The sequence below is a fragment of the Vicia villosa genome, unplaced genomic scaffold (assembly GCF_029867415.1).
Source record: "Vicia villosa cultivar HV-30 ecotype Madison, WI unplaced genomic scaffold, Vvil1.0 ctg.000605F_1_1, whole genome shotgun sequence".
NCBI lineage: Eukaryota > Viridiplantae > Streptophyta > Magnoliopsida > Fabales > Fabaceae > Vicia > Vicia villosa.
Window position 1 is genome coordinate 681,619 of NW_026705277.1, and position 11,223 is coordinate 692,841.

Sequence of the window (11,223 nt, forward strand, 5' to 3'; positions counted from 1 at the left end):
TATGAATGCCAAAAGGGTATTTGATCATTTAGGTAAAAGCACTTGGTCAATTTAACTCATTGTACAAGGAAAAACATCTTACAATGTCCTCATTGTGTTGGTACACTAATTTAAGCTATATAGTACTGCATACATGATACATTATGCCACTGTAGGAGTGTCCTAAGATTGTAATAAACTAGTTTTCTACATTATGATTTGTCTTTCCCAAAATATAAGGAAAACAACACGTGAAAAGAAACATTTGGCTGAAAAGGGTGTTTAGAAAAGACATGCAGCACCATAATATTTCGAAATGAATAAAGAATTAGTATACTGTCAAAATTTTGAAGCACAACCGGGGAGACAATAATTCTTTGCCACTTAAAATCAAATAGTTTGATCATCCAGAACAAGATCAGTAAGCATTACAAATTGTAGCACTAGCAATGGAACAACTTTTGCCAACATATGACATTCCAAACACGGCCTTCTGCTAATGACTCGAGTACACAACAATATAGGCAATGGGAAATCTACCAGTCAAATCATGAGGGAGAAAAAAAGGTTTTCCAGGGCTACTAACAAGAACTAACAGGGGTAGGGTAAGGGCCTCAATGCTTAATGAACAAGCAACTCGTCAACCACAGATCATCAAGAACAGACTGGCAGTTTCTACAAATACTTTCTTGCAAGGGCACGGACTTTTGTATCAAAATGTGATGATGTGATTCGGGAGCCAGGCAAGTATAGAGGATTAAGAAGAGTCTGCAATTTGACAAACATACAAATACAATTACTTATCTCTCACCAGGTTAACATTTCATAGTCCATCAAACAGAGTAAGCTTACAAATATTTATAACTCATGTATCTACAATCTACATGTTTATCACCACAAATCAAGAGAACAATCAGAAACTTCAAGTTATTTACTGATCCTTGCGTCTCCAGTCATATCCTCATAGGAAAAGAGAAAGAAAAAAAAGTAGTTGAAAACAGAAGTAATAACAAAAAAGTAGTTGAAAACGGATGTAACGTAAAGACAGAGTAATCTGTGAGAAATTATTTACGCTCTGCCTATTCCCAAAGGGAACTAATTCAACATCATAAAACACTTAAAATGGAATTCAGCGTACTTTTATAACAAGTTGAAAAAAGAACTTTGTCATTCTACTCAAAATAATGTACCAGGTATAAGCTAGGAAAATAGGCATGCCTGCTATCGTGATTGTGAAACACTCAAATTCTAATTACTAATTAGATTGGAACATGTACATGGTTCATTTACATTTACAAAACCATAAAATAATAGTTCGGCAGCTATTATTACATTTGTAAAGCATATTTCAAGAATTGGTAAGCATGAACTTTATCATGAATCATGATCCCATTTCAAGAGAAGCATTCTATTGTAAAATAAGAAAAAGATACATTGGAAGTTAACAAATAATTAAGGAAACACTGCATAGGAAACATGTTATACAGTGCAAGAAAAGGCAAGATTACCTTTATGTAAAGCTCGTGCACCTCTTGGAAGAAGCTCTTAATGCCATCGTCATTACGCGAATCATGAAGCAACATTAACCGGGTATGTGTGACACAGGTCAAGGAAATTATCACAAAAAACTAAAATGCATAAAGAAGTATGTGGATTTAAGGATTGATCATTGCCCACTCATGGATCTTTTATTTTGTTCCCATTCACGTGAAGGATAGGGAAGTAAGGGTCAGGGGACAATGGCATAATCATCCCATTAAAGAAAAAAATTAAATTAAATGATTCTTAAAATTGGTATTCAGATACAAAAAATTGAAAATCATATAGAATTTATTTCAGAAGTAAATTATTTCTCTACGATAAAGGATATGACCAGCTGTGACGTATACTGACACCACGAGTTCATTAAACCTATCTACCGATTTCAAGTACCTGCATAGAGAATGCTAAGGAATAAGAAGCTGTGGAAACAAAAACAACAGGCACAAAGAGAGGATTATAAGGCCAAAGTTTTGTAGTTGAGTTTGAACTTGGATCACATATCAACTGAATATGTAACTCACATAGCACTAGTAGTCCATGCAAGGTCCTGGACAACATCGAGAGCAGCATGTAGGATAAATTGATGCAGCTGAGCAGCGTCCTCCCTCTGTCATACAGTGGCAATAGATTGCAAAATGATGTAAATTTTATGAAGAAAACAAGATAACTTACCATCTAAGCCATGCAATAACAAGATTACGCAAGATAAAGATAAATATTTACACAAGAAATGACTCCTCTAGAGTGAATAGTCGGTAAAGTTATAAATCAATGGTTGGTATTCTAACCAATTATGATTTGCAATGCTCGAGCATGTAATATAAACTATTGGTTTATTTATCATCAACCACTTTAGTTGTTTACTTTAGAGAAGCCTGGTCCATTTACGTGAATCAAGTGAACAAATTATAACTATAACGAGCTTTTAAAGTTCAAATCTCTGCATGACTTTGTTAGGATGTCCTTGTTGATATATTTAGGCAAGCGGGAGTATTGTGAAGTAAGAGGCACCTATGAACTTCATGACAAACCCACAAGAGAGAAGGAGAAGACTGACACTAAAGCCAGCAAATGTTCTAGTGTACGGGTGGATGGGAGAGAAACATGCATGTGTAGGTTTGATTGGAGTTTCTCCACATGTGGAATTGAGGACTAGAGGCTTTGCTATGGGACAAACGCCCACAAATCCGCTTCAAAAGCAAAGTGGCCAAACATGAGAAAACATGTTCCAATTTTCAACATGCTTTTATATCATTTGCGGTAGATCTTCTACACATAGTTCAAAGGGTCATGCATAACAATGTGGTGTCTCCTCCTAGGTCTACAATTGTAGTTTTTAAAAGAATTATCCAAAAAGGATGGGTTGCCGTATGTTAAGACTTAAGAGTCTCACATCGGACAATATATGAGCTGAACATGTCTTTATAAGTGGGGGGCAATCTTCACCCTACAAGCCGGTTTTGTAGGGTTGAGTTAGGCCCATCCACATTTTTTAACACCGTAAAGTCCCAATACCAAACAATAACCATTATAATGTAAAATCCAATTCCAAACTTATAACCACAATTCATAAACTCCACCAAGAAGCAAGTAAAAAATAAACAATCCATAAACCAATGAAAGGTTAAGCTTTTAATTTTACAAAAAAAATTAAAATATGAAATGATCTTACTTTAGCAGCTACTCCAACTTCAGCTTCATATATAGGAATATCATTTCTGCTAACAATGATGAAACAAGCGGTGGTTGCCATCTTCAAGACCCTGCCAACTGCACCTAAGAAACACAAACGTAGATACAACTGAGAAAACAGAAAATTTGAAAACAGATCTAAACTCATATAACGGAAATCAAACCTTATAATGACAGTTGGAAGCGATCAGGGAACGGGGAATCGAATCGTGTCGCTCAAAACCAGAAATCTCCTTTGATTACGGAAATTGGCGAGGAATTGCGATCTTGAGTATGAAACAATGTTTTTTTAGGAACAAGAATAACTGGATCTGACACGCGTGGACAGTGACGAATTGAACTCTGTAAACCCTATGGGATTGAGGAAGACGATGCTTCGCATATCAGGTGCTGTGACTCTGTAGACTCTATGCTTCTGCGGTATGCGAGTTTAAACGCATCGTTTTGGAGAGGAAGGTTTTGACAAAAATAAATTTCATATCATGTTTTTAAGCTATTGGATTTTAGAATCTAAAATTGGTGAATTTAGAAAACAAACACAACAAATTTAAACACTATTATATAAAATAAAATTGAATAATTAAAATTTGTTGTGTTTATTTTCTAAATTCACCAATTTTTAAGTCATGAAATCAAATAGCTTTATTAGTAGGGACAAATCAAGTTTTAGGACAATCTTATAAATCATGATTTCATCAAATGTTTTAGGACAAATCAAGTTTGAATAAATAGCACGAATCTAACCAACTTAACATGTAACTTGGTTTATCTCTTGGCACTTTATTGATCAAATATCGAGAACAAAATTCTCACATTATTTTTATTTTGAAATTACAAGTTAATTTGGTTAGATTCTATAATCTTAAACATGTCAATCTATTGATTTCTATTGTATGGTCTAAATGGCACTGATACTTTGTATGGACTAAAATGTACATACATTTGTATAAGTTTTCCAATGCTTCAACCCGTGCGTAAATCGGAGTTACGGTTCAAATGTTATGGTGAAAACAAATGCTAAATTTTTTTCAACACATGAGGTTTGGGACTAAGCGCGGTCTGCGATTTTGACTTTTTCTAAATACCATTCAATCATATTTTTTAGGTTATGGTTTGGTTATTTTTGAGCCCCAACTCCATCACCTTCATTCTTTGGTTGAGAGACTTAGAAAATAATATTGGAGCTTGCATCTTGATGATCCAGAGCGGATTTCTTATCAATCGAAGTTGACAACTCGTGAGATGTTTGGTTCATTTCTCTTCTTCTCTATGTACTTCTCTATTTGTTGGGTTGTGGTTGTAAGCTTACTCTGAACCTATGTATATTTGTTGATCATGGTGTTGTATACTATATGCTTTACAAATCATTTTTGTTGTCTTCCTTGATCTTTTTGCATTTATATTTGAATCTGTGTTGTTATAGACATATATCTCACAGATCCTGATTTAGGATGAATATATATTAATTTCTAGATTCTAGAGATAGATTTAGAGTTAATATTCACGGTGGGTATCGAAGCTTAATGCCTTAGTGTTGTTTGAGTTGCGCGAGACATCACCGACGAGAGTAATATGGTTGTTCTCGCAACTTTGCGTTAGACATAACCTTTGTTGTGAGTGATACATGATGATATTGACAAGTAATTTAGGTTGAGTACGACTGATGAATATGTTTAAGTATTTGAAGGATATATGAAATTCAATCCCGAGAGTTCTCTCATACCCGAAAAATGTATTTATTTTTTGGTCATATGTTTTATTTTCTGCACTTTACTTTTAAAACATTTTAACCCAAACTCAGAAACGAGGAAACTCTTGAATGTTATTTTTTATCCATATATTAGATCATGTTCTGGAGAAAGATTTAAAAAAAAGTGTTTGAGGTTTAGTAGTCATTCTTAATCATATTGTTTATCTCCAATTATTTAGCTTTGTTTTTATAAAAAGAAATTTGTATAAACAAGAGCCTTAAGTTTCCAGCGGAGAAGAATGCATCAAACATCTCTCAAGAGTCAAGAGTAACACACATATTTATCTCAGTTATGAAATCCAGTGACTAACATAGTCTAGTAACATGCTTTGTTTGTTCAACTTAGTTTAGTTTGACCAACATGTAATTAATTTCAAGTTTGTTCAATTGTGCAATTTCATCTCTCAAATTAAAAGAGCTCAGAATGTGGGATACGAATGCTCCAAAAGAAATATTGTGTAAATGCTAGACAATGACATAGGGTTGCAGACCTTTCTAATCCCATTTTGCACTCTCTAAAAAGAATGAAGAAATGTTCAGCTGGAGTGGAAGCCAGAGAAGAAACACCTAAAATAGTTGAAGTTCTATATTATTTTTTCAATAAAAAACATTAGTGCAAAATGGGCTGAAGAATAAAAAACAATATACAATGTACAAATGTGGGCTGAAGAATTCTTATAAAGATTTGGGCTTATCTTGGTGCCCAAGAATATATTATTTTAAGTATTAAAATTTATTTTAATAATTTTTTTAAATAAATTGACAAAAAACTTAATTACTATTTAATTAATTAAAAAATATTATCAAAAGTTATTAATTAATTTAATATTTTTAGAAATTTAATAAAAAAATGTTTTTTATAAATAAAAATTGATTTTTAAAATAAAAATAAAAATTTTGAAATAAAATATTCAAAAACTGTGACGTGGTTGAACATTTACCATATCAAGTCATTAATGAGGTTGTCTAATGAAGAGACTATGAAAATCTCAAGGGAGGTAAAGTTTCGGGACCAAAAAATTAATTTTTAAAATAAAAGAACTAAAATTTAAAAAACATAAAAATAAGGGGATCAAATATACATTTAAGTTAAAAAAATTATGTATATAAGAGTAAATACATTTTTATTTTAAAATGTATTTTGAGTTTCTCGTGCCATTATAAAAGTATATGATCATATGATTATAATTTATTAAAAAATAAATTTATATTTACAAATTAAATAGATTTATTTAAGTAGATTTAAAAATAGACCAAACATTTTAAAAGATAAAGTTTATTATAGTAAAAGATAAAGTTTATTATAGTCCCTTCATAGAATGGTTAATCTGACCATATCAAAAAATCCATTTTCAAATCCAGTATTCATGAACCGAACCAGATTTCTTTCTATAAACCGGTTTATAATTTTGTGAATCAAGTTTAAAACCGATTTCGTATCGTTTCAACTCTTATAACAGGTTTACTCTTTCCTCTAAAGTCAAACGCCAACATTTGAATCTGCATCTCCTCCGTCACCGTTCGCTCCATTTCCGGTGATTTTTCAGTTTCCGATTTCCATAATTTGTTGTTCTTATTTTTAACTTTCACATATTGCAGCATTGTACTTATCTTTATCTGATTACATGTTTCAATTTTAATCATATTATTAAAGCTCACATTTCATTTCAGGGTTTGGGATTAGAATTGCAGCTTAATTACTTTTATTGTGGTTAATTTTAACTGTTATATTGAGATTATGATTTTGCTCATGGTTTTAGATTTATAATTTATTGGGTTTAAGGCTAGAATTATATACTAAAATGAATGTAATCTTAAACAAGATGTTTATTTAGTTCATTTTATGTTTTTAGCTTCTATCTCATCATATTAGAATGGCTTCATTTGTTTCCACCGATTGTTTCCTTCCTGCACTTAAGCCTCACCTTGGATTTCTAAATCATGACGGCCGAGATCGTTGTTCTGGTAGTATTAACGTCTTGCGTCTTCCTAAAGCTCCGAAGAGTCCCTTTTTGCTTTCTTCGCGAGGTTATACTCATTGTCCTTGTGGTAATTTTCTTTTCTTGCATTGAAGCTGTTTTAGTAGCTGAAAATTCACTGTTTTTCTTTTATAGCTTTGGATGTTAAGCCATGTGTTCAGAGCCAGGGTCGATCGTCTTTTGTGCAGACAGCTGCTGTGAGGCATCTGACTGGCTCTGTTACTAGAACTCAGGGACTCCGTTTTGCTGTGGTAAGTGTTCCATGAAATTAGTGCTAAACTGTTTCATGCAATGCCTTTGACAAACACTTGCATTTGTTTGTGTTATATTATTTCACCGCTTTTTAAATTTGGACCAGAATACACGTAGAATGTGTTTAGTTAAAAAGCTTAGTTAAGCACTCGTTTAATAAGCTATTACGGGGAACATATTGAAATCATTTAAAAAATGTAAATGTTATCTCGTAAGTTGTTTTTATAAATGTATCCGAATACTAGTTCAAGTACTTATTGCAGGAGATGAGTTAAAATAAGCTTTTCCAAATGATTGTGTAATGTCTGAAACAACAAGAAAAAATAGACCACACCAGTAATTTGAATGATGTACATGTATGTTTTGGAGTTAGGATTTCCATCTTACTTTTAGTTGATTTATGGAAAGTTCATTACATTCGAATCTGATGTTTGACATGTTAATATCTCTATGCATTTGATATAAACTACCCTCTAAATTACACCTGCCAAAGTAGCCAAGCACAGCATAAAGATTGGGAATACCACTTTGTTTCATAGAAGCAGCAATGCAAAGAAATTTTCCCTAAAGGATAAAATTTTGGCCTTCTCTCCAATTATAGTCATTAAATTACAGAGCACATTACACACCACAAAAGGATATTTCCATCTTTCCTCCTGCCAAACCTTTGAAGTGGCAGATAAAAAATTGATCCAAATACTGAAAAGTATGCACCACAAATATCTTTTTGTTGTCACAACACAAGATTTATGGGACGAGAGAGTGAGTTTTGTGTGATGAACAAACCTGTAACAATCATTTGTATTATTACTGTCAAGTACAACAGTCCATCTAAAATGTTGTGTTAGAGGGAATCTTGGGCCGGCCCATCTAGAGTTGGATTCCAAGAATAAAGTTGCGTTAACTTTTTGGAGAATGAACGTGGAAACTCCAACAGAGTCTAGTGCCCAAATCTTATTTTCCTGAGACGAGAGAATTTTGGACAGCAAGGAAGTTGCTAATGGGATTGTTGTATGTAGAGGATTAACAACAAATGTGGTAATATGTAGTAGTGAAACAGTATAAGTCTCTACTGCGAGGAAGTTATGATATTCTGCTTCTAGATATTGCATTACTTTTCCATTTAAAATGGATTATAATCATGAAGATTTTCTTATTGTTTCATCTTTCTATGTTAGTTTCTAAACACTTTTCTTTTAGGTTGTTGCACGGTTTAATGAAATAATAACCAGACCACTCTTGGAGGGAGCTATAGGTACTTTCAAGAATTATTCAGTTCAAGATGAAGACATCGATGTAAGTGATCTATTGATTAAGTTATTGGAATATGACTTGTTACTCTATATGATATTACTTTTGTATTGGGCTAGTATTAAGTAGAGTTGATGTCTTTACAATGGTTCTACTCTGTATCCTTTACTCATTTTTCTGTTCATGTTGCATCAAGGCCTTCATTGCCTTGCTTATAAGTCTTATTGAAGTATGACGTAAAGCAAAACTCTGCATGGCTTTTCCTTTAACCCTGCTCTTATAAACATGCATCACTTGACAGTTGCTTCTGTGAACACTGCGTGAAAAGAAAAATGTCTTTCACTCATTCCAGAAAATCATGAAGTACAGCTATATAGATTATATAGAAAAATATGGTGTAACAAGGAGTACATTGCAATGTGTCATGCGGCAGAAACTAACCATCTGGCAGATTAAACTAACCATGGGAATCTCAAACTAACAGAAACTATAACCAATAACCAACTAGCTAAAGTTGTTGCTTTGCTTCCACCGACCCCATCGCATAGGTGACTGATAGTTTAAATTTAACTTAAAAATGGATAACATTTACCATCTCCTATCTTTATACATTATGTTCTGCATTTTTCATTTGTGTTTTACTTTGGTGTGTCATGCCACCATAGAATATTAAGGAGGAATTTGACCCATGTAGGCGATTCCACCTAGTGGGATAATGCTTGGTTGTTGTTGTTGCATTGTTATCACTGACAGGATATATGAACCGTGGCAATTTTACTTTGGTCTGAATGCTAGCATTACTTTCTTTTCCGTTGACTACTGACAGAATTTTGTTGATTTCTCTTATCCCGTAGGTTGTGTGGGTTCCAGGTTGTTTTGAAATTGGTGCTGTTGCAACAAGACTCGGTAAATCAGGCAAATATCATGCAATCATATGCATAGGAGCTGTGGTATGATAAATCCTGACAAATAGATCAAATTCTTTTGTAGAATTGGTAAAGCTAATGTATCAATCATCTGTATTTATGTTGACTTAATTTGTCTTTTGTGGCCAACATTTGTTGCTAACAGATACGGGGAGATACAACTCACTACGACGCAGTTGCTAATTCAGCAGCATCTGGAGTTCTTTCAGCTGGTTTAAACTCAGGTCTGTATTATGTTTTTGTCAATGGTAATCTCTAGATATCAACAAATCGCACTTGACTTGAGTATTTAAGAGCTGTCTGTTTCCGAGGAGATACAAGTAGAATCTAGAGTAGCACCAAGGTCAAGAAGAAGCTTTTGAATTCTAAGGATTATAATTTTTTAAATCGCCATTTTATCAAAATAATACTATACACCCATGTAAGTTAAACTTAAGACCAGTCTTTGCCGAATAAATACCAAATCTTTTATTTCCTCTATTCTAATCATGGCATGACAAGATAACATTTATTTACATGTATCTGCCTTTTTAATTTATTGTCGTAAACAGAAAAAATTACTTAAATTTTGAGATGACTTTGCAGGTGTTCCATGCATATTTGGAGTCCTAACATGTGAGAACATGGATCAGGTAAATCTATGCTATAGCATTTGTTATGAGAGTTGTGAATTTTTCTAAGCATTATCATTAAATCGATACTTTTTTTTCCTTCTTTTTTGCCTATCTGCAGGCTATAAATCGTGCTGGTGGAAAATCTGGGAATAAGGGTGCTGAGGCTGCATTGACTGCTGTAAGTTAATAAAATGATATCTCAAAGTTATTCATTATACAATATCCAATAATTTATATGGAGCTATCTAAATACATGTATGCTTTGAATGTTGAGGTTTTCTTGTTGGAAGATGTCTTATCCTCACGTCTTTTTGTACATGTCACAAACCAATCATTTCAGAAGCTTTGAACTATCAAGTGAGGGTCATAAATGACTTCATTACATGTATAATATCCTCTCACATGAAAGAGCCCTTTGTGCTTATACATAATGTTGTTGTTTACCCTATCCTGTGCTGAATTTAACTTCATATACAAAAGAATGGAGATGACAAAGATTGAAATCCTAACTGCTAAGTTATAGAGGCTCAATGATCATGCCATTAGCCGATTACCCCCAAACCTTAAGCTGTTAATAAAGTCTCATTCATGAGCTATGTATCATCATTTTCCCGATAGTTTCAACAGTTTTTGCTCGAGTAAATAGTTTAACTGAACCGATGTTTTATGTATTGTTGTCTGTGGTACAGATTGAGATGGCATCTTTGTTCGAGCATCATCTGCAGTAGTTGTGTTTTGGAATGGTTGGCCAGTGCCTATTTTCATCTCCAGAATGTTTATGTTCTTTGTTCAACAGTAACCATATCTTTTCTCAAACTACTTCTGGTTATAAATAAGCAGAAGATAAGTGCTTTTTCTTCATATTAATTTATGTGTTTGAATGGGCACTGTTGCTTGGTGTTCACGGATTGGAATTTTGTTTTTCATGTAACAATAATATATATATACCAAGAGAGCAAAGTTCATCACCTCATTTATACAAGAATTATCATCTTTATCATAGTTCAAACCTGAATTTTGGTGTTATGATTTTAATTGAGTAGGTTTGCTGTTGAAATTGAAATTGAAACACAACAAATTGAACAAAGGGAACTTAAATTTAATTACATTAGACTATATTTTGAATAAGATAACTCTTTATAACCAGTTGTCATTTTTTTCCAGTTGCAAAAAGCTTGATGGTGAAAATGACTTATTAATTTTTCGAGAAATGAAGGATTGCAAATTTGAATACCGTT

General features: G+C 33.0%; 2 protein-coding genes across 3 annotated transcripts; one reads left to right on the forward strand and one right to left on the reverse strand.

Annotated features, from left to right (window-relative positions):
* Positions 1 to 342: 342 nt before the first annotated feature.
* LOC131629789 (uncharacterized) lies at positions 343 to 3,712 on the reverse strand. 2 transcript variants are annotated; one of them, XM_058900587.1, is made up of 6 exons: positions 3,378 to 3,712; positions 3,194 to 3,291; positions 2,043 to 2,128; positions 1,847 to 1,911; positions 1,488 to 1,570; positions 343 to 747 (listed from the first exon to the last, which is right to left on the reverse strand). In XM_058900587.1, exons 2-6 carry the CDS (start codon positions 3,272 to 3,274, stop codon positions 655 to 657), a joined length of 408 nt encoding a protein of 135 aa, XP_058756570.1. In that variant the 5' UTR covers positions 3,275 to 3,291; positions 3,378 to 3,712; the 3' UTR covers positions 343 to 654. The 2 variants fall into 2 exon arrangements, with proteins under 2 accessions (XP_058756570.1, XP_058756569.1); XM_058900586.1 differs by having other exon boundaries at positions 3,194 to 3,297; positions 3,378 to 3,710.
* A 2,631-nt stretch (positions 3,713 to 6,343) lies between these two features.
* LOC131629791 (6,7-dimethyl-8-ribityllumazine synthase, chloroplastic-like) lies at positions 6,344 to 10,987 on the forward strand. The gene is made up of 9 exons (XM_058900588.1): positions 6,344 to 6,498; positions 6,817 to 6,991; positions 7,078 to 7,193; positions 8,395 to 8,490; positions 9,300 to 9,395; positions 9,517 to 9,595; positions 9,957 to 10,003; positions 10,104 to 10,163; positions 10,675 to 10,987. Exons 2-9 carry the CDS (start codon positions 6,838 to 6,840, stop codon positions 10,711 to 10,713), a joined length of 687 nt encoding a protein of 228 aa, XP_058756571.1. The 5' UTR covers positions 6,344 to 6,498; positions 6,817 to 6,837; the 3' UTR covers positions 10,714 to 10,987.
* Positions 10,988 to 11,223: the final 236 nt, after the last annotated feature.